A 24,004-nucleotide genomic window follows, 5' to 3' on the forward strand; every position below is an offset into this window, starting at 1 on the left:
GTAAATAACAGCTCAGCTGTCAAAATGAAACCGAATCCTTGCCCTAAAACTACTCAGCATTAACAGGGAATAGCTTCTGTTGCAAGAGACCCTGTCTTCAGTAACCTAATCCGTCATATACCCACCCCCTTGCCAAATTTTGTCCCACTGCATGGTGAAAATTGAAAGATGGGGTGGTCTCAGGGTGGGGAATTAATTTCTACTGAAGAAATCAGTTAAAATTGGGCAGCAAAATTGTTATGTTCCTCTGTTGCCTTTATTCAACACCTGGAGTTTAAATATTTCCCAACTTCACCATAAAGTCTTGTGAATAGCTGCAACATCAATTGCTGGATTACGCTGATTATGCAGGAATCCCTCAACATTTCCAATAGGAAAAGGGGATTTTAGCAGAGGCTGGAGCTGTGAACATCTGCAGTCTCTGTGGGACAGGAAATAAACTCAGCCAGCAGACAGTTATCCCATCTTCCCTCCACACAGGTACAATCTTGTCTCCTTCCCTTGCTGCTTGCCCTTTGGGAGGGTCACGACCTCCCTTTAATGCAGAAGCCCCTTGCGACATGCTCCACAGTGCTGTGATGGGGAGGGGGCGGGGGAACAAGTCAGAAAACCCTATTTCAGTAAGGTGCAGTGCAAGTGCTCGGCTGAAAGGCACATGCCCAGAGTTGCCAGAGATGCTCGGTTTGTCGTTTATGGCGGTGCAGTGAGATTCAGAGTCTCAGTAGATACCTCCAATGAAACTGGTCGCCTTTCTTTAGGGTTGAAGCAGAGCACGTGTACACACACACACACTCCTTGCGATAAACCATCATTCTTGAGAATATCAGCAGAGACCAGGCAGTGTGAGATGGCCTGATATGTGGTTTTCACTCCCAAAGGGTTCACGAGCTCGCAACCAGACTGTCAGCGCCCACCGGATTCTGAGGGAGGGTAGGCTGGGGGTCCCCACTGCCCAGGTCACGGGCAGCCAGGGCATGGGTGATCGGCACCTTGCCCACCCCCTCGCTGAGGTCATCGGTGGCTTTGAGCGGGTGGTGCCGCTGGATGTGCTTGACCACCTGGAACTTCTGCTTGGCCTTGTAACTGCAGTGGCGACAGAAGAAGGGGTGCTCGTTGGTGTGGGTGAGGTAGTGGTGCCGGAGGCCAGCCTGCCAGCGGAAGCCCCGGCGGCAGACAGTGCACACGTAGGGCTTTTCCTCACTGTGCTTCTTCAGGTGGGTCTTGAGGAGGAAGCGGGTCTTGAAGCCCTTCCCGCACTGCTCACAGATGAAGCTGCGCGCCTCTTTGTGACGCGTCTCCTTGTGGGTGCGCAGTGCGTCCGCCCGGTTTGTGCAATAATCGCATTGGTCACATCGGTAGGGCTTGGCTCCTGTAAGCAACAACAAGGTGGTTAGCAGAGTACACCCATCCAGCACCCACCGTAATCTCGTGCAGTACGGTGCTCAAAGTCAGAGAATGCAGCATAGAAACCAGCCTTACCGTTCATTGGTCCTGACTTCCCTAAATTAAGTCCCAGATACTCCCTTTGGAAATTTTGGAATGATGGAATAAACTCGATGGATCGAATATCTTAATTTGTTCGGATGTCTTATGGTCTTTTGCTCAGGCCTCGAGTCCTTGCACCCTTACTCTTCTCACCTGCCATTCATCTCCCCTCTAGCTCCCCTGCTCCTTCTCTTTCTCCACGGTCCACTATCCTCCCCTATCAGATTCCTCCTTTACCTTTCCACCATCACCTCTTCGCTTCTTACTTTAATCCCCTTCTCCCCCACTCACCCACCTTCCCCTTCAACTGGCTTCACCTATCACTTGCCAGCTTGTACTCCTTCCCCTCCCCACCACCTTCTTATTCTGGCTTCTGCCTCCTTTTCCAGTCCTGACGAAGGGTCTCACCTGTTCATCCCCTCTGGAAATACTGCCAAACCTTGTGTTTGTGTTAACAGCTTTGTAAATCTTCCTGGCACTCTTTCCAGCCCCATGATGTCATTCCTACGAAAGGGTGCTTTGGCCTTCATTAGTTGGGAGATTGAGTTCAACCCAGAAAAGTGAGTGCTTCGCTCTGGAAGGTCGAATTTGAAGGCAGAATACAGGGTTAATGGCAGGATTCTTGGCAATGTTGGGAACAGGGAGATCTTGGGAATTCACGTCCACAGATCCTTTGAAGTTGCCGTGCAATTTGATAGGGTCATCAGTAAGACATATGGAGTGTTGGCCTTCATTACCTGGGGGACTGAGGTAATGTCGCTGCTTTATAAAACTCTGACAGAACACACAAACTATTGTGTTCATTTCTGGTCATCTCATTATAAGAAGGATGTGGAAGCTTTAGAGAAGGCACAGAGGAGATTTACCAGGATGCTGCCTGGATTAGAGAGCATTTCTTAGGATAGGTTGAGCAAGCCAGAGCTTTTCTCTTTGGAGTGAAGAAGGATGAGCAGCGACTTGGTAGACATGTAATACAAGCTGAGAAGCATGAGTGGACAGCTGGAGACTTTCTCCCAGGGCAGTAACCGCCAAAAACCAGAGGGCATCATCTTAAACACGAGGAAATCTGCAGACGCTGGAAATTCAAGCAACACACACAAAGTGCTGGTGGAACACAGCAGGCCAGGCAGCATCTATAGTGAGAAGCGCTGTCGACGTTTCGGGCCGAGACCCTTCGTCAGGACTCACTGTTGACATTTTGCCCGAGACCCTTCTTTAGTCCTGATGAAGGGTCTCGGCCCGAAACGTCGACAGTGCTTCTCTCTATAGATGCTGCCTGGCCTGCTGTGTTCCACCAGCATTTTGTGTGTGTTGCTGGCATCATCTTAAGATGAGTGGAGGAAAGTTTAGGGGAAATGTTAGAGGTACGTTTTTTTTTTAAACACAGAATGATGTCTGGAATGCACTGCCAAGGATTTTAGAAGAGACAGATACATTAGAAACATTTAAGAGACTCTTTGGCACATGCACGTAAGAAAATGGAGCTGCGTAGGAGGGAAGGGTTACATTGATCATGGAATAGATTAAAAGGTTGGCACAAAATAGTGGGACAAAATACTGTGCTGTAGTGTTCTTAGAGCAACACTGTTAACCAGACACTCTAACCAAGGACAAAAAGGTCACTTTTAACAGGGAACAAGTACATCCTGTATAAGTAACCAGGAGCAATGACAATTTCTAGGCAAGTTCATACTAGCTGAGATGGGCAGCATTGATGATTTGGGATGAAGGGTCTGATTCTGTGCTGTATAACACTAAATAACCATGCTGACCACACCAACAGGATTAATAAATACTATGCCCAAGCCGTGCACTCAATTACAGCATTAGTCTTACTACCTGTGACATTACAGTCATTTACACATAATAACCAGATGACTTATAAACTTTCATATCATTGTTTGCATTCCTTTAAAACTGGAAGCCTTATCTGGTATTCAAGGAGGGAGGGGGAAAGAGAGAGAGAGGGAGAGAGAGAGAGAGAGAGAAAATGAGGGGGAGAGAGAGAGAATGAGGGGGGAGAGAGAGAGAGAGAGACTGGAGAGGAACAAACACAAAGCACTGATGGAACTCAGCAGGCCAGCAGCATCCATGGAGGGGAATAAACATTCAATGTTTTGGGTCAAATTCATTCATCAGGACTGGAAAGTAAAGGGACAAGGAGTACAAGCTGGCAGGTGATAGATCACAAACAAGAGAAAATCTGCTGATGCTGAAAATCCAGAACAACACACACAAAATGCTGGAGGAACTCAGCAGGCTGGACAGCATCTATGGGAAAAAGTACAGTCGACATTTTGGGTGAAACCCTTTGGCAGGTCTGGAGAAAAGAAGCTGAGTAGATTTGAAAGGTGGGGGGAGGGGACAGAAATGCCAGGTGATAGGTGAAACTTGGAGGGGAAGGGATGAAGCAAAGAGTTAGGACGTTGGTTGGTGAAAGTTACAGAAGGCCATGGAAGAAAGAAGAAAGGGGGGGAGGTGGAGCACCAGAGGGAGGTGATGAGTGGGCAAGGAGATAACATGAGAGAGGGACAAGGGGATGGGAAATGGAGGCATTACCAAAAGGTTGAGAAATCGATGTTCATGCCATCAGGTTGGAGGCTACCCAAACAGAATACAAGGTGTTGTTCCTCCAACCTACGTGTGGCCTTATCCCAGCAGTGGAGGAGGAGGCCATGGATGGATATATTGGAATGGGAAATGTGATAGGTCAGACCAGGTGAGAGGCTATAAAGTAAGAAGCTGGGAGGTGACAGGTGAAAGAGGTATAGGAATCTGATAGGAGAGCAGAGAGGAGCAGGGAAGAAAGGGAAGGAGGGGCACCAGAGGAAGTTGATAGGCAAGGGAGGAGAAGAGGTGAGGAGGAACCAGAAAGCAGAATGTAGAAAAGAGAGGAGGGGGGGGGGGGGGGGAGAATTTACCGTCACACTGGAGGCTACCCAAATGAAATGAGTTGTTGCTCCAACCTGTGTGGCTTCATCAAAGATATAGAGGAGGCAATAGAAAGGGTAAGGGGGATCCAGAATAGAAAACGGAAGAGGGAGAGAAGGAAGAGGAGGAGGGGAGAAGTTACTAGAAGTTAGAGATACTGATGTTCATGCCATTGGGTTAGAGGCTACCCAGACAGAATATGAGGTGTGGCTCCTCCAACTGGAGGAGCTGGTTAGCAACATCCACATGGGTTTTCAATGTGTGCGATATAATGTTCCATTCTACCTCACAGTCACCTGAGGAAGGGAGAGAGTTTTTCTGCAAAAGACCACTTGCAGAAGTGATAAGCTCCTGAGTGTGGTGGGATGCTGAGTGCTTTGGCCAGTCCTCACCTGTATGCTTGGTCATGTGGTATTTGAGCTGGTTTATCCACTTGCACTTATAGCCACATTCTGGACACAGGTACTTCTTCTCTTCCTGGTGAATCCGCATGTGGTACTGAAAGGAAGAGTTTAGTTAATGAGCCGCAACAACAAAAGACCATAAAACTTAGGAGCAGAATCAGGCCATTTGGCCAATCGAGTCTGCTCTGCTATTCTATTACAGTTGATCTATTATCCCTCTCAATCCCATTCTCCTGCTTCCTTCCCATTACCTTTGACGCCCTTACTGATCAATCCCCGCCTTGCAGGTGATCTGGGACGTTTTTGTTAACAATCACAAGACCCTGCTGGATGGTGGTAGAGTTCCGCGAGTCTGACTCACTGGTTTATTGGCCTCATTCATATTTTAGGGTCACCTGTTGCTGCCAACATGGAAAGAGATGCGGAAGCAGGCTTGTGCTGCCGGATTCCCTGTTGGGTGGCAGCTGGCCCTTCCCGGGGGTGCCACCCCTGAATGTTCGCTTGGTGGAAGACTGCGTTCATCTGCAGCTGCACTTGTGTAAGATGAGCAGCCGCTGTGTGCTGTTCTTGCAGAAACGTAGTTCCAGAATGCACCAACAATCTATTGGCCATGAAACCCACTGACTGCAGCTACATTATTTTTAATGTTTTTTGTAACTATATTTTTCTGCTATCATAATTATACGTACTGTGTGCTGTGTGTGACCACAGCTTTGTGCTTTGCATCTTGGCTCCAGAGGAACACTGTTTCGTTTGACTATTCATATGTATGGCTCAATGACAATTAAACTCCAACTTGAAATATACCTATTGACGTGGACTTCACAGCTGTCTGTGGCAATGAATTCCGCAGATTTGCCACTCTCTGGCTAAAGAAATTCCTCATCTCTGTTCTGAAGCGACATCCTTCTATTCTGAGGTTGTGCTCTCTGGTCCTAGACTCCCCCACTATAGGAAATATCCTCCCCACGTCTGCTCTATCTAGGCCTCTCAATATTCAGTAGTTTCAATGAGACCCTTCCCCCCCCATACATTAAACTCCAGTGAGTACAAGCCCAGAGTCATCAAACACTCCTCATATTTTAATCCTTTCATTCCTGGGATCATTCTCATGAACCTCCTCCTGATTGTCTCCAATTCTACATAAGGGCCCAAATCTGCTCGCAGTACTCCAAATGCAGTCTGACTACTGTCTTACAAAGCTTCAAGTGAGAGCTGAGGAGATTGTCAACAGGGTAAGGATCGTAATAAGGCATTTGACAAGGTTCCACACGGTAGGCTTATTCAGAAAGTCAGAAGGCAAGGGATCCAGGGAAGTTTGGCCAGGTGGATTCAGAACTGGCTTGCCCACAGAAAGCAGAGGGTCATGGTGGAGGGAGTACATTCGGATTGGACTAGTGGGGTCCCACAAAGATCGGTTCTGGGACCCCTACTTTTCACGATTTTTATTAACGACCTGAATGTGGGGGTAGAAGGGTGGGTTGGCAAGTTTGCAGACAACACAAAGGTTGGTGGTGTTGTGGATAGTGTAGAGGATTGTCGAAGATTGCAGAGAGACATTGATAGGATGCAGAAGTGGGCTGAGAAGTGGCAGATGGAGTTCAACCCAGAGAAGTGTGAGGTGGTACACTTTGGAAGGACAAACTCCCAAGGCAGAGTACAAAGTAAATGGCAGGATACTTGGTAGTGTGGACGAGCAGAGGGATCTGGGGGTACATGTCCACAGATCCCTGAAAATTGTCTCACAGGTAGATAGGGTAATTAAGAAGGCTTATGGGGTGTTAGCTTTCATAAGTTGAGGGATAGAGTTTAAGAGTCGTGAGGTAATGATGCAGCTCTATAAAACTCTGGTTAGGTCACACTTGGAGTACTGTGTCCAGTTCTGGTCGCCTCACTATAGGATGGATGTGGAAGCATTGGAAAGGGTACAGAAGAGATTTACCAGGATGCTGCCTGGTTTAGAGAGTATGCATTATGATCAGAGATTAAGGGAGCTAGGGCTTTACTCTTTGGAGAGAAGGAGGATGAGAGGAGACATGATAGAGGTGTACAAGATATTAAGAGGAATAGACAGAGTGGACAGCCAGTGCCTCTTCCCCAGGGCACCACTGCTCAGTACAAGAGGACATGGCTTTAAGGTAAGAGGTGGGAAGTTCAAGGGGGATATTAGAGGAAGGTTTTTTACTCAGAGAGTGGTTGGTGCGTGGAATGCACTGCCTGAGTCAGTGGTGGAGGCAGATACACTAGTGAAATTTAAGAGACTACTAGACAGGTATATGGAGGAATTTAAGGTGGAGGGTTATATGGGAGGCAGGGTTTAAGGGTTGGCACAACATTGTGGGCCGAAGGGCCTGTACTGTGCTGTACTATTCTATGTTCTATGTTTTTCTCTCCACCAGGTGAATCTGCATTTGGCACTGAAAGGCAGAGAGTTTAGATAACAAGTACCACCAACATCAGACTAGATATAGCAGCAGAATTAGGCCATTTGGCCCATCGAGTCTGTTCCACCATTAGATCATGGCTGATTTATTATCCATCTCAACCCTATTCTCTAGCCTTCTTTCCATAATTTTTGATACCCTTTCTAATCAAAGCCTCAAGGTTAAGAATAAACCAGCCACTCATCATGGTGCAGGAATGCCAGTGGTTATGGTTAGGATCTCAAATGAAGCTCCTGAACTCAGTGATAGATTGTGTTCATGGGCTGGCTTTGTGGAGCTTGCCTTCAGTTAACATTGAGTATGGCTTTTCACCTGACAAACAATGAGGCACAGTACTGGTGGGCACACATCTGTCTTTGTGTAACACTTGGGGTACTAGTCCATGCCAAACCTGTTATTTTGCTTAGTCCTGTCAACCTGCACCTGGACTATAGACCTCCACACTCGTCATATCCATGCACTTATCCAACTTTCTCTTAAATGTTGCAATCGAACCTGCATCCACCACTTCCACTGGCAGCTCGTTGCACACTCGCACCACCCCGAGAAAAAATGTTTCCCATCAGATCACCCTTAAATATTTCGTCCTTTGCCCTTCCTTTCTAGACTCACCCATCCTCAGCAGAAAAAGACTGTTCGCTGTTTTGCCTACAGCTAAATCATTCATAAGGCTATGAAAAAGATAACGATTAGTTTATTTGTCACTTATATCGATACATACAATGAAATGTGTTGTTTGCATCAATGACCAACAGAGTACAAAGATGTGCTGGGGAACAGCCCACAAGTGTTGGCAGGCAACTCACTAACCCTAACTTCTTTCAAATGTTGGATATATCCACATACACCCAGAGGAAATGCCTGCGGTCATGGGAGAACTTACAAACTCCTTAAAGACAGCGGCGGTATTAAACCCTGATCTTGCTATCATTGGCACTGTAAATTGTTGCGCTATTACAGTACTGAGCAGGCCCCCGCCCCTGGATTAAAGGGATGTCCCTTTATTCTAAGCATGTGCCCTCTAGTCCTACTGATGGAAATATCCTATGTATGTCTACTCTATCCAGGCATTTCAATATTCAGTAGCTGTTTGAGATCAACAACAGTTAGCCTGAATCTCCTGTGCTTCCATAGCCAGAGTTGGTCAAAGACCAGCCCATACATTGCTTTAAGATAACAACTTTGTGAAAGGTGTTACAAAAACATGACTTTTTCGTTGTGGAAGGTTGAGTGAGCTAGGGCTTTTCTCTTTGGAGTGAAGGAGGATGAGATGTGACAAGGTATGCAATATGATGAGGACAGCCGGCACCTTTTTCCCCAGGAGGAAATAGCTAACAAGAGAGGGCATACTTTTAAGGTGATCGGAGGGAAATATAGGGGGGAAGTCAGAGATAGGTGTTTTTTAAAACAAACAGAGGGCGATGGGTGCATGGAACACACTGCCAGGAGAGGCAGTAGATGTAGATACATTAAGGACATTTAAAAGACATTTAAAATAGGCAAATGGGTGAAAGAAAAATGGAGAGTTATGTGGGAGGGAAGCGTTAGATTGATCTTGGAGGTTAAAACACTGGATACGGGGAGAAGGCAAAGATTGTGGCTGAGAGGGAAAATGGATCAGCCGTGATGAAAGGGTGGAGCAAACTCGATGGGCCAAATTCTGCTCCTATATCTTATGTTCTTATAGCATCATGGGCCAAAGGACCTGTAGTGTTTTAAGTTTCATATCACCTCTAAGTTTCTGGCACCCTTTCTTCACTCTCCACAACACCCCCCCCCCCCCCCCCCATCTGCCCATCACCCCCTTCATCTGGACCCATCTATCTCAGACCAGCTCTTGCTTTACTCTTTCCTTACACCTCTCTATACTGCCTATTCCTTAGTATACTTAGTCCCGATAAGCGGTTTCAACCCGGAATACTGTTCAGGCACGTGGACAAGGTGCCACGGTAACGTAGTGGTTAACGCGATGCTGTTATGACTTGGGGCATCAAAATTCACAGTTCAATTCGGCACCTTCTGTAATGAGTTTGTATGTTCTCACCCTGAACCATATGGGTTTCCTCCGGGTGCTCTGGTTTCCTCCCTAAGTCTACGGAGTACTGGTTGGTGGGTTAATTGGTCATTGTAAATTGTCCTGTGATTAGGCTAGGGTCACACAAGTTGCTCACTGGGTCAGAAGGGCCTGTTCCATATTGTATCTCTGAATAAAATGAAGTATAGAGAACTATGCAGGAGGGAAGCAGTAGATTGAACTCGGAGTGGTTTAAAGGGTCAGCACAACATCATGGGCTGAAGAGTCTGTACTGTTCTGTGCTGGCATATTTCTAAGGCTTGCTGTCCGGTGTAAAATGGAGCAGGCTTTTCCTAAAATCCAATAGGTTGGATTACAATCCCTACCCCGGATTAACCAAGCAGCCACCTTTGGCACCTAAGTTTTTAGCTGAGCGTTGCGTATCAAGGAATCATTGACAGGAGGGAGTTAATCATTGTCTGGTCATAAATTGATCAAATGAGATTATTGGAGTAAAAAGTGAGTCATCAAATCTGAAGGACAAGCAGATGATTAACGGATTGGAGGCACAGTAAAAAGTGAAATTGAGCAGATTTACTGCCAGGACATTAGATCTAAGACACAGGTGCAGAATTAGGCCATTCAGCCCATCAAGTCTGCGCCACCATTCCATCACAGCTGATTCGTTATCACTCTCAATCCATTCTGCTTTTTCCTGTAACCTTACACACCCTAACTAATCAAAAACATATCAACATCACTTTAAATCTACTCAAGCCTTGGCCTCCACAGATGTATGTGGAAATGAATTTCACAAGACACACTGCCCTCTGGCTAATGAAATTTCTCCTCATTTGTTCTAAATGTATGTCTTTCTACTCTGAGGCTGTGCCCTCTAGTCCTAGAGTCACCCACCATAGGAGACATCCTCTCTATATCCACTCTATCAAGGACTTTCAATATTCGTTAGATTTCAATGAAACCCACCCCTCCCAATTCCTCCAAACTCCAATGAGTACAAGCCCAGTGCCATCAAGTGCTCCTGTTTGGGATGGATCGCACACCGTAGGTCTACGGGGGACTGTCAGCTGGCTACAGTCTGCATCAGTAGGGTCCAGATCTCCTGCCTGTGTGCTGCACTAAGGACGGAGAGAGTGAGCTGGAGGGCAGTGGTGAGCTTCTCATACCACCTCTGGGCATGTCAAGTCAAGGACCAGATGCACTTCCCACCTGGCCCCTCAGCTTTACACCAGCTACAGTCAGTGCATTCACAGTGACCTCACTTATTTTAATTCCTTCCATAGTCCAAAGTTTAAACTTATATAAAATGCATTCATTATTAATAATTTTAAATTAGTTGATTATATCTAAATTTCACTGTTCAAAGGCACTTAAAGGCAGGGAAAAATGCTGCTGGGGGAGGCTGTTGATGCCTCAGTTTTACATCATAGAGTCCCAGAGAGTTAGAGCACAGATACAGGCCCGTCAGCCCAACGAGTCCATGCCAACCACGTACCACCTGGCTATCCCTGTGTTTGGTCCATATCCCAATCCTAATTAAACCATCAGACATTCAGTCCATATCCCAAACACAGGATCAAAAGAAACTGCCGAGGGTTGTAGACTCAGCCAGCTTCCCCACCATCGAGGACAACTTCAAAACACGATGCCTCAAGAAGACAACACCCATCATTAAGGACCCTCGCCAACCAGGACTTGCCCTCTTCCCATTACTACCATCAGGGAGAAGATACAAGAGCCTGAAGACCCACTCTCAACACCTTAGGAACAGCTTATAAGACCATGAGATATAGGAGCGGAATTAAGCCGTTCAGCCTATTGAGTTTGCTCTGCTATTCCAACATGGCTGATTTATTCTCTCTCTCAACCCATATTCTCCTGCCTCCTTACCTGTTCATTCCTGTCTAATGAACAACCTCTGTTTTAAATAGACCCATTGACTTAGCCTCCACAGCCATCTTTGACATGAATTCCAGATTCACGACCCTCTGGCTGTCTGTTTTAAACATTCTGAGGGTGCACCCTCTGGTCCTAGACCCCCCTACTATAGGAAACATCCACTGTATCTAGGCCTTTCAGTATTTGATAGGTTATTCTTCTAAACTCCAGTGCATATAGACCCAGAGTTATCAAATTAAAGCTTTCATTCCCATGAACCTCCTGTGGACCCTCTTCACTGCCAGCACATCTTTTCTCAGATAAGGGGCCCAAAACTGCTCACAACACTCCAGATGCAGTCTAAACAATGCCTTATCAAGCCTCAATATTACATCCTTGCTTTTTATATTCTAGTCCTCTCGAAATGAAGTCCCTTTGCACCTCTGATTTTTAAAATCTCTCCTACTTTAGAAAATAGTCTACGCTTTTATTTCTTCTACCAAAGTGCATAACCATACACTTCCCTACACTATATTCCATCTGCCACCTCTTTACCCCTTCTCCCAATCCGTCCAAGACCTTCTGCAGACTCCCTGCTTCCTCAACACTACCTGCCCCTCCACCCATCTTTGTATTGTCCGCAAAGCCATCAATTCCATCATCCAAATCACTGACGTGTCACGTTAAGGAAGTGGTCCCAATACAGATCACTGTGGAACGCCACTAGTCACTGGCAGCCAGTCAGAAAAGGCCACTCTGCCCACTCACTGCCTCCTGCCAGGCAGCCAGTCTTCTACCCATGCTAGAATCTTTCCTGTAATACTATGGACTCTTATCTTGTTAACCAGACTCAAATGCAGCACCATGTCAAAGGCCTTCTGGAAATACAAGTAAACAACACCCACTCTTGTCTATCCTGGCTATTATTTCCTCAAAGATTTCCAACAGATTTGTCAGATAAGATTTCTCCTTAAGGAAACCACGCTGAACTTGGCCGATTTTATCATGTGCCTCCAAGTTCCCTGAAACCACATCCTTAATAATGGACTCATGAGCTTCTTGCCCTCTGCCATCAGATTTCTGAACAATCCATGAACACCACCTCACTATCCTCCTTTTGCATGCTTTGCTATTGCAACTTGTGGTCATTTTTTGCTCACACCGTACTGCTGGCACAGAACAAATTTCACAACGTGTCAAAGATAGTAAACCTGATTCTGAAGAAACCCGACCCAATCCAAGTGTTTCTATTGTAGCTGCCTCAACCGCCTCCCTTATTAGGGAGGGAATTTTCGTTGTACTGCAGATCTTGTTCTTTCTTGGGGCTTTTGCTATTGCTTGCTTGGTGAGTGGAGGGTGCTGATGCTTTTTGCAGAAATGGGTGGGGGTGGGTTCTGCTGCTTGTGCGTGGAGGGGGAAGTAGGGGGGCTTTGGGGTTCTAACGTTTTTACTGTCATTCATTCTGTTTTCTGTTTTCACTCTTCTGTTTTCATGGACTTCTGCAAAGAACAAGAATTTAGCATGTATACTTGCATACATTTCTCTATTATTAAATGGAACTATTGCACTGCTGAGTTCCTCCAGCATTTTGTGTGTGTTGCCCTACTGTTCACACTGAACAAGGCCAAGCCTCGTTTGACTTTCTATAATGCCACACCTTGCACATATCTGAACACTATTTGTCAATCCTCAGCCCACTTACCCAGACGTTCAATATTCCCGTAATTTCTGATAACCTTCTTCACTGTCTACAACACCACCTATACCAATGTCATCAGCAAACTTTGCCAAAAATTAAGACCCTTAGTGGAACTCCTGAAGCGAAACCCTCAGGGAATCAGCTGGACCCTTTGGAGGGCACCGAGACCCTCCGTGTGACCTGGTGTACATGCCTTCAATCTGCTCACCTTCAAGCGTGAGGGGTCAGCACAGGCGTAGGGGCAGAGGTGGCACTTGTAGGGCTTCTCGCCAGTGTGGATGCGGATGTGCCAGGTGATCTTCTGCCGGTTTTTGGTGGCGTACTCACAGTCGGTGCACTTGTAGAGGCGCGTGCCCCCATGGCCCTTCATGTGGTAGTCAAGCACCACCTGGTGGCGGCAGGAGAAACTGCAGAAGGGGCAGCGGAAGGGCTTGGCGCCTCCGCCCTCCTCGCCCTCCTCGTGGTTGTCGAGCAGGTGCTGGATGAGCTGCTGCCGCTCGCGGCTGGCGAAGGGGCAGTGCGGGCAGCGATGGCCGAAGTGGACCTTGCGGTGTTCGTCCAGCTGCTGGCGGCCGGGGAACCGCTGCTTGCAGGCCGGGCACTCCAGCAGCGGGTGGCGGCGCTGGACGTGGCTGCGGAGGGTGGCCTCGCTGCGGCAGGCGAAGAGGCAGGAGGGGCAGCCGTGCCGGCCCCTCTCCCGGTGCCGCCGCAGCCGGTGCTGCTTCAGGGCGCCCTGGGAGCTGAAGCGGGCCGGGCAGCGGCCGCAGGCGGCGCTGGGCTGCCCGGCGTGACAGCTGGACACGTGCCGGGCGATGTCGTTGCGGTTGTAGCCACTGTAGTCGCACAGGGCGCAGAAGTGGGTGGGCCGCCGCTCATGCACCCTCAGCTTGTGGACGCGCAGTTTGGAGCTCGTACCGAAGGTGCGGGAGCAGGAGTCACAGGAGAGCCGGCCCACCCCGGTGTGGAGGGACTCGTGCGCCTCCAGCCGGTAGCGCCGGGTGGTGCCGAAGTCACAGAAGCGGCAACGATGGGGCTTGACGCCTTCGTGACGGATCGCCACGTGCTGCCTCAGGCAGCGGGGCTGCTTGCAGGTGAAGGGGCAGAGGCGGCAGGTCAGTCGCGGGCGCTTGCGGTTGCCCTGGACGCCGTGGAGGCGGGTGTGGTGCTCGAGGGCTGCCTCCGACTTGCAGACGAAGGAGCAGAGGGCGCACTGGAGCTGGCCGGGTTTCAGGCAGCCCTTGCGTTGGTGGGTGCCCATGGCCCGCTCCTGACAGCAGCTGAACGCGCAGGTCGGGCAGGAAAAACGCCGGCGGCTGCTGCCCTGCTGGCCAGCGCCGGGCTCCTCCCTGGAGACTCCGCTCCCCTCCAGCATTTCCGGGCTACCCTCACCCTCACTGGGAGACCCCTCGCTCTCCTCTCTGTCCTCCTCAGCATGCTTGACAGCCTGATGGTTCTTCAGAGCCCTCTCCGAGCGGAAGAGCAACCCGCAGACCCGACAGGGCATCTTGGGGCAGCGTGGGCAGCCCTCGGACACGTGGCCGGCCATGTCCGCCTCACTGGAGCAGACGAAGGGGCATGAGGTACAGGAATACTTCCCCCTGGCTGATGTGAACTTCGCCGTCCCTGACTTCTGGCTTTTTTCCATGTTGGCCAACGTCACTTCCTCACGGGTTGGGAGTAAGTTCTCCCCATTAGCCGGTGTCTTCTCGGAAACTTGCTCTTTCTCAGCAGCTGCTGGCTGTTCCAGTGAGGTGCTCCCATCTTCCAGGTCTCGGAAACGCTGTGCACCACCTTTGAACGGCGGTACTTCAACTCCGGGGAGCCCTACAGTTTGGCACGGCGGCTGAGCAGTCTTATCTGAATCTGTGCTCAGTGACACGTCCACGTCCTTTGTTTCTGCAGTGGGCTCGCCTTCCCCACTCGGCAGGGTGGTGGGCGGTTTCACTCTGGTCTGGCGAGCATATAGTTTGTGCTTCTTAATGGTGACGGGGCACTTCTTCTGCACGTGAGTATTGAGACCTCGCTGCTGCTTGAAGGTGGCCCCGCAGGCCCCGCATACCAGCGGCGTCTTCTTGCTCTGGCAGCCAGACTTGGTGTGGAGGACCATAGCTCGCTCCTTTCTGGTGATGTACGAGCAGTTCTCACACTTGAAGACCTGAGCGTTGGTCTGCACCACCAACATTTGCACTCGTCCTTCCAGGACCAGGGCTTGGGCCTGCTGCTTATCCTGTTTCCTCAGGGCCTTGATCTCACACTCGGACAGGGAGAGCCGCGCCTTGCCCTGGTTTTCAGGCCCAGGACTACCATCCCACTCGGGGGCTTCCATGCCATGGGATTCAATGGAGACTTGACCTCCATCTGCAGGCACATTGGCACAGGTCGCACTGGCAGATGCACTGTTCAGCTCCTGGCTGGGCTCTCCGGTCTTCTCTGAAAGCTCATAGGTTACGTCCTGTCCTTCGTCCATGAAGACGTCAATGCTTTGTCCCAGTTTCTCTGTGTTCCTTAGGACACGGTCTCCCTCTCCACCTTCCTCATCACCACACTGCTCTCCGATGTCAGCATCATCGTCACCAAGATCCGCCTGGTCGACATCCGCAGCGTTGAGTCCAAAGTCTCTGTACATGGCGCTGGTCTCACACGGGGGCCAGCAGTCCAAAGGTGTCAGCTGGGAGCTGGACACTTGCTTTGACACCTCCTCTGTTGGAGTGTGAGGGAACCCCAGCTGAGTGCCGAAGACCTCCTCCATCTGCGAGCTGCTCCCACTCATGCCCTCCTGAAGCTCCCTCTCCACATCCTGGCTGCTTTCAGTGCCGGCTTCCCCAGGCTCCACGCTCACGGCCAGGCTTGCTCGCTCTGTGTCGGTGGGGAACGCCGGGTGCTGCCCCAAGCACACCACTTCCGACGGAGCAGAAATGCCCTGTGGTCCTTCATCTGGCCTAGAGGCGACGAGTCCAAGGTGGGGCTGGCGGCCCCCCTCGAGGTCGATATCCCTTCCAGCAGCGGGAAAGCTGCTCTGCCTCGAGGATGCCGTTTCGGACCTAGCTGTACCCGAAAGATGAACACTCGCATCACCGTATGTCAGCAGGTTCTGGGTGGAGTTCATGGCCATCTCCTCCCTGGCATAGTTCTCCAGCCATTCCTTGTCTCCCGGCACGTAGCCATGGGTCTTCCGCTTGTGGAAGAAGAGGCTGGTGTTGCTGAAAGTGCGGTAGGGGCAGAGGGCACAGCGGAACTCCCTGAGGCGCGTGTGCCGGCAGTTCTCGTGGCTGAGTAGCGCCTGCTTGTACTGCGTCTGGTAGCTGCAGTACTGGCACTGGTGCAGCGGCAGCTGGTAGTCCTTGGAGTGCTTCACCTGCATGTGCTTCTGCAGCTCATACTTGCGCTTGCAAGCGAAGCCGCACACCTCGCAGATGAGCGACTTGCCCTGGTGCCGGAGTTTGTGGCTGCTGAGCTGATCGGCACGGTGGCAGCGGTAGGAACACTGGTTGCAATGATACCTGTAGGGGAAAGAGGAGGGATTGGGGAGAAGGAAGGGACATGGGGAAGGGGGAAGGGTAGAGGAGTGTGGTGGTGGAAAGGGTGGGAGAGGGGAGTGAGAAAGAGACAGTAATAATTCTATGGTTCCATACCATTGAAGTACATTAGCCTGATTTACACTCTATCACATTCATCATAGTCCGTCTCACTGGTGAGTACTAAAATGAAGTATTCATTAAGAACCTCCCCTACCTCCTGTGATTTCAGGTACACGTTTCCCCTACTCTCTCTGATTGGGCCGACCCTCACTCTTGCCTTCCTCTTCTTCTTCAAATATATGTAGAACATCTTGGGGGGGTTTCCCTTAATCCTACTTGCCAAAGCCAGCTCATGCCCCCTTCTAGCTCCCCTAAGGAGATTTTTCAGCTACTTCCTGGCTACCCTGTAACTCTCTAGAGCCCTGACTGATCCTTACTTAGAAGTACATATGAATAATACCTCGACACTCTATTTTAGGCCATCATCTTGTGTTCCCCTGACCTTGAACACCTAACGGTCAAACATCATCTGTTCTATTTACCTAGGGAGTTCTCCTCCATAATTCTAGTTACAATTTACACACCACCAGAGGCTGACTATAATCAAGTGTTTGAGGTATTGCATAATTATATCTTCAAAAAACAGTCCATTCCAACTCATTTCAAATCATAGTTGGGGACTACAACTGGGCTTGCTTGAAGAAAACCCTGCTCAATTACTGTCAGCATATAACCTGTAGCACCGGAGGTCCCAACACATGACCACTGCTATACTAAGATAAGGAATGCCTACTGTTCCATGCCCAGGCTGCATTCCAGTAGATCTGATCAATAAGCTTCACAACCTCCTTGTGCAATTGCATCCTTGATTTCCTTACTTGCGGACCTCGGTCAGTTCGGATTGGCAACAACATCCCCTCCACCATTTCCCTCAGCACAGGTGCACCACAAGGCTGTGAGCTTAGCCCCCTGGTCTACTCACTCTACACTCATGAGTGTGTAGCTATGCACAGCTCCAACGTTTGCTGATGACACCACTGTAGTAGGCGAAATCAGTTTGGTGAGGAGTCAGGATGTAGGAGGGAGACTGAAAATCTGGCCTAGTGATGCCATAACAACCTCTTACTCAATGTCAGAAAGACCAAGGAGTTGATTATTGACTTCAGGAGAAGGAAACCAGAGGTCCATGAGCAAGTCCTCATCGGAGGATCAGAGGTGGAGAGGGTCAGCAAATTTAAATTCCTCTGTGTTATTGTTTCGGAAGACCTGTCCTGTGCCCAACATGCGTGCAATTAAGGGAAAAGTAATGCCAGCCCAGTCCACCGTGGGTGAAGCCCTCCCGATTGAGCAAATCTACACGAAGCATTGTCACAGGAAAGCAGCATCTAACATCAGAGACCTCCACCACACAGACCATGCTCGACTCGCATTGCTGCCATCAGGAAGAATGTACAGGAGCCTCAGGACCACATCACTAGGTTCAGGAACAGTTATTATCCTCAAACATCGGGCTCTTGAACCAGAGGGGATAACTTCACTCGCGGCATCATTGAAATGCTCCCACAATCTAATGACTCATGTTCTTGGTATTTATTGCTTATTTATTTATTATTATTATTTCTTCCTTTTTGTATCTGCACAGTTGGTTGTCTCTTGCACACTGGTTGAACTCCCAAGTTGGCCTGGTCTTTCATTAATTCTATTATGGATTTATTGAGCATGCCTGCAAGAAAATGAATCTCAGGGTTGTTTACTTTGAGCTTTGAAATAATCAAATTTATAATGTATCTCCTACCTTTGGAGATCTACACTGACTCTCTCTGATTTTTTCACTTCATCCTTAAAGCGTTTTGTAATGCCCAGGCAGCAGATGAGAGGTTATCCAGGCTACTGTTCAGTAGCTACAGGCTACAGGTTATCTAGGCCTCATATGGAGCCAGTGATCATTAATGGAGAATGTGTGGAGCAGGTTAAGACCTACAAGTATCTGGGAGTACAGTTAGACGAGAAGCTAGACTGGACTGCCAACACAGATGCCTTGTGCAGGAAGGCACAGAGTCGACTGTACTTCCTAAGAAGGTTGGCGTCATTCAATGTCTGTAGTGAGATGCTGAAGATGTTCTATAGGTCAGTTGTGGAGAGCGCCCTCTTCTTTGTGGTGGCGTGTTGGGGAGGAAGCATTAAGAAGAGGGATGCCTCACGTCTTAATAAGCTGGTAAGGAAGGCGGGCTCTGTCGTGGGCAAAGTACTGGAGAGTTTAACATCGGTAGCTGAGCGAAGGGCGCTGAGTAGGCTACGGTCAATTATGGATAACTCTGAACATCCTCTACATAGCACCACCCAGAGACAGAGAAGCAGTTTCAGCGACAGGTTACTATCGATGCAATGCTCCTCAGACAGGATGAAGAGGTCAATACTCCCCAATGCCATTAGGCTTTACAATTCTACCGCCAGGACTTAAGAACTTTTTAAAAGCTATTATTAATGCATTTTGAGATAGTGATTTAGATGTATATCATATTTTTTTACTGAGTTAAGTATTGTATGTAATTAGTTTTGCTACAACAAGTGTATGGGACATTGGAAAAAAGTTGAATTTCTCCATGGGGATGAATAAAGTATCTATCTATCTATCTATCTATCAATTCCCCCTCACAATCCTCAAGCAGCAGAAAAGTGTGGACAATTTTTCCAAACAAAAGTCAGTTCAAGTTGGCTATTGGAAATTTGTTACCACAAGACCATAAAACATAGGAACAGAATTGGGCCATCTAGCCCATCAAATCTGCTCTGCCATTCCATCGTGGCTGATCTATTGTTCTTATCAAGCCTATTTTCCTGCCTTCTGCCAGTAACCCTTGACACCCTGACTAAGAACCTATCTGCTTTAAATGTACCCGATCACTTGGCCTCCACAGCCGTCTGTGGCAATGAATTCCACAGATTCACCTCCCTCTGGCTACAAAAAATTCCTCCTTATCTCTGTTCTAAAGGGACATCCCTTTCATACCCACAGCTATTCACATCCTGCAAAATAAACCATATTTTCTGAGGCACTGGGCACTCTTACATCCCATTATTTACTTCACTATTAATACTTTGTAAAGTCTCTTTTCCAAACTTACATTTATCTTTATAAAAGAGGTAGCTCACATTCTGAAAATCCCACAGAGCTAGTAAGTAATTATTCAACATATCATTCCTTCTCTAATATCACTCAATTTTAATCAAATTTTGATAGAACTTAATAAAGTATTAATTTTCAGGAACTCGTTTTTTTCCTTTTCTTTTTTTGTTCTCATTTTGCCCCACTTAGACCTTAAGACCATAAGTCAAAGGAGCAGAATTAGGCCATTCGACACATCGAGTCTGCTCCGCCATTTCATCATGGCTGATCCCTATCCCTCTCAATCCTATTCTCCTGCCTTCTCCCTATAACCTTTTATGCCCTGACTATCAAGAACCTAGCAACATCTGCCTTAAATACACTCAATGACCTAGCCTCCACAGCCACCTGTAGCAGCAAATTCCACAGATTCACCACCCTCTGGCTTAAGAAATTCCTCCTCATCTCCATTCTAAATGGATGTCCTTCTATTCTGAGGCTGTGCACCCAGGTTCTGGACTCCCCCATGATCAGAATCATCCACCCTATCAAGTCCTTTCAATATTTGATAGGTTTCAATGAGATTCCCCCCCCCCCCCCCCACTTCATTCTTCTAAATTCCAGTGAGTAAATAGACAATAGGTGCAGAAGTAGACCATTCGGCCCTTCGAGCCTGCACCGCCATTTTGAGATCATGGCTGATCAACTACTATCAATACCCAGTTCCTGCCTTGTCCCCATATCCCTTGATTCCCCTATCCATAAGATACCTATCTAGCTCCTTCTTGAAAGCATCCAGCGAATTGGCCTCCACTACCTTCCGAGGCAGTGCATTCCAGACCCCCACAACTCTCTGGGAGAAGAAGTTTTTCCTTAACTCTGTCCTAAATGACCTACCCCTTATTCTCAAACCATGCCCTCTGGTACTGGACTCTCCCAGCATCTGGAACATATTTCCTGCCTCTATCTTGTCCAATCCCTTAATCTTATATGTTTCAATCAGATTCCCTCTCAATCTCCTTAATTCCAGCGTGTACAAGCCCAGTCTCTCTAACCTCTCTGGGCAAGACAGTCCAGACATCCCAGGAATTAACCTCGTAAATCTACGCTGCACTTCCTCTACAGCCAGGATGTCCTTCCTTAACCCTGGAGGCCAAAACTGTACACAATACTCCAGGTGTGGTCTCACCAGAGCTCTGTACAAATGCAAGAGGATTTCCTTGTTCTTGTACTCAATTCCCTTTGTAATAAAGGCCAACATTCCATTAGCCTTCTTCACTGCCTGCTGCACTTGCTCATTCACCTTCAGTGACTGATGAACAAGGGCTCCTAGATCTCTTTGTATTTCTCCCTTACCTAACTCTACACCATTCAGATAATAATTTGCCTTCCTGTTCTTACTCCCAAAGTGGATAACCTCACACTTATTCACATTAAACGTCATCTGCCAAGTATCTGCCCACTCACCCAGCCTATCCAAGTCACCCTGAATTCTCCTAACATCCTCATCACATGTCACCCTGCCACCCAGCTTAGTATCATCAGCAAATTTGCTGATGTTATTTTCAATGCCTTCATCCAAATCGTTGACGTAAATTGTAAACAGCTGTGGTCCCAATACCGAGCCCTGTGGCACCCCACTAGTCACCACCTGCCATTCTGAGAAACACCCATTCACCGCTACCCTTTGCTTTCTATCTGCCAACCAGTTTTCTATCCATGTCAATGTCTTCCCCCCGATGCGCTGAGCTTTGATTTTACCCACCAATCTCCTATGTGGGACCTTATCAAATGCCTTCTGAAAATCGAGGTACACTACACCACTGGATCTCCCTTGTCTAACTTCCTGGTTACATCCTCGAAAAACTCCAATAGATTAGTCAAGCATGATTTACCCTTGGGAAATCCATGCTGGCTCGGCCCAATCCTATCACTGCTATCTAGATATGCCACCATTTCATCCTTAATAATGGACTCTAGCATCTTCCCCACTACTGATGTTAGGCTGGCAGGACGATAGTTCTCTGTTTTCTCCCTCCCTCCTTTCTTAAAAAGTGGGATAACATTAGCCATTCTCCAATCCTCAGGAACTGATCCTGAATCTAAGGAACATTGGAAAATGATTACCAATGCATCCGCAATTTCCAGGGCCACCTCCTTTAGTACCCTAGGATGCAGACCATCTGGACCTGGGGATTTGTCAGCCTTCAGTCCCATCAGTCTTCTCATCACCGTTTCCTTCCTAATGTCAATCTGTTTCATTTCCTCTGTTACCCTATGTCCTTGGCCCATCCATACATCTGGCAGATTGCTTGTGTCTTCCTTAGTGAAAACAGATCTAAAGTACTCATTAAATTCTTCTGCCATTTCTCTGTTTCCCATAACGATTTCACCCAATTCATTCTTCAAGGGCCCAACATTGTTCTTAACTATCTTCTTTCTCTTCACATACCTAAAAAAGCTTTTGCTATCTTCCTTTATATTCCTGGCTAGCTTGCGTTTGTACCTCATTTTTTTCTCCCCGTATTGTCTTTTTAGTTAAGTTCTGTTGTACCTTAAAAACTTTCCAAGCATCTGTCCTCCCACTCACCTTAGCTCTGTCATACTTCCTTTTTTTTAATGCTATGCAATCTCTGACTTCCTTTGTCAACCACTGTGGCCCCTTTCCCCCCTTTGAATCCTTCCTTCTCTGGGGGATGAACTGATTTTGCACCTTGTGCATTATTCCCAAGAATATCTGCCATTGCTGTTCCACTGTCTTTTCTGCTAGGCTATCCATCCAGTCAACTTTGGCCAGCTCCTCCCTCATGGCTCCATAGTCTCCCCTGTTCAACTGCAACACTGACACCTCCAAGCTGCCCTTATCCTTCTCAAATTGCAGATAAAAACTTATCATATTATGATCACTACCTCCTAATGTCTCCTTTACTTCAAGATCGCTTATCAAATCCTGTTCATTACATAACACTAAATCCAGAATAGACTTGTCCCTGGTCGGCTCTCGTACAAGCTGTTCCAAGAATGCATCCCGTAGGCACTCTACAAACTCCCTATCCTGTGGTCCAGCACCAACCTGATTCTCCCAGTTCACCTGCATGTTGAAATCCCCCATAACTACTGCGACATTACCTTTGCCACATGCCAATGTTAATTCCCTATTCAACTTGCACCCAATATCCATGCTACTGTTTGGTGGCCTGTAGACAACACCCATTTGGGTCCTTTTGCCCTTACTGTTCCTCAGTTCTATCCACACAGACTCTACTTCTCCTGACCCTATGTCCCCCCTTGCAAAGGACTGAATCTCATTCCTCACCAACAGGGCCACCCCACCCCCTCTGCCCACATTTCTGTCCCTACGATAGCACGTATACCCTTGTACATTCATTTCCCAGGTCTGATCTCCCTGCAGCCATGTCTCCGTTATCCCAACAACATCATAGTTACCCATTCGCACCTGGGCTTCAAGCTCATCCGCCTTATTTCTGACACTTCGTGCATTCAGATATAGAATTTTTAGCCCATTTCTCCTCTCTCTGTTTGAATCGCTGCCTATTGTGCTTAACCCAGCTCCCCAAACTCCCATCGGGCTATACGCCCCTAGAATTTTGTTGTCCTTCCTAAATTTACCTATTCTTTCAACACATTTAACTCCATGTTCCGTCAGACCATCCCTCTGTACATGTGTCCTCCTTATCACTTGTTCCGCCTCACCTTTCTCTACTACACACTTAATATTCCGGAACCGTGTAGTCCCCACCTGTCCTTTATTCTTCCTCTCGCTATCCTCTCTCACATTCTGGATCCCCGCCCCGTGCAAATTTAGTTTAAACCCCCCCAAGAAGCACTAGCAAACTTCCCTGCAAGAATGTTAGTACCGCTCCAGTTCAGGTGTAAACCATCCCTTCAGAACAGATCCCACCTTCCCTGGAACAAAGCCCAATTATCTACAAACCTGAAAGGCCAAGGGCAATCAATCACTCTTCACACAATAAGCCTTTCATTCCCAGGATCATTCTCGTGAATCTCCTCTGAACCCTCTCTAATCTCAGCACATCCTTTCTTAAATAAGGGGTCCAAAACTGCTCACAATACTCCAAGTGAGACCTCACCAGTGCTTTATAAAGCCTCAGCATTACATCCTTGCTTTTATATTCTAGTCCTCCTGAAATGAATGTGTTTGTTTTCCTCACTACTGACTCAACTTGCAAAATTAACCTTTAGAGAATCCTGCACAAGGACTCCAAAGTCCCTTTGCACCTCAGATGTTTGAATATTCTCTACATTTAGAAAATAATCAATGCTTTTATACCTTCTACCAAAGTACATGACCATACACTTCCCAACACTGTATTCTATCTGCTATTTCTTTGCCCATTCTCCTAATATGTTCAAGTCCTTCTGTAGCCTATTTCCTCAAAACTACCTGCCCCTCCACCTGTCTTCGTATTGATGCGCAAACTTGCCCGCAAAGCAATCAAATCCGTCATCCAAATCATTGACA

The 24,004-nt window shown here is 47.8% G+C and overlaps 1 protein-coding gene across 3 annotated transcripts in view; it reads right to left on the reverse strand.

Annotated features, from left to right (window-relative positions):
* Window positions 1-234: 234 nt before the first annotated feature.
* The window catches only part of znf142 (zinc finger protein 142), a 58,244-nt gene continuing 34,474 nt past the window's right edge, over window positions 235-24,004 (reverse strand). For all 3 annotated transcript variants that reach the window (XM_073046249.1, XM_073046247.1, XM_073046248.1), the window contains 3 exons: window positions 13,085-16,376; window positions 4,809-4,914; window positions 235-1,369 (listed from right to left, as the gene is read on the reverse strand). In XM_073046249.1, coding sequence (XP_072902350.1) covers window positions 882-1,369; window positions 4,809-4,914; window positions 13,085-16,376 — 3,886 coding nt within the window. In that variant the 3' untranslated portion in view covers window positions 235-881. The remainder of the gene's footprint in view (window positions 1,370-4,808; window positions 4,915-13,084; window positions 16,377-24,004) is intronic.

This window comes from Hemitrygon akajei, chromosome 5 (genome assembly GCF_048418815.1).
Source record: "Hemitrygon akajei chromosome 5, sHemAka1.3, whole genome shotgun sequence".
Classification (NCBI taxonomy): Eukaryota; Metazoa; Chordata; class Chondrichthyes; order Myliobatiformes; family Dasyatidae; genus Hemitrygon; species Hemitrygon akajei.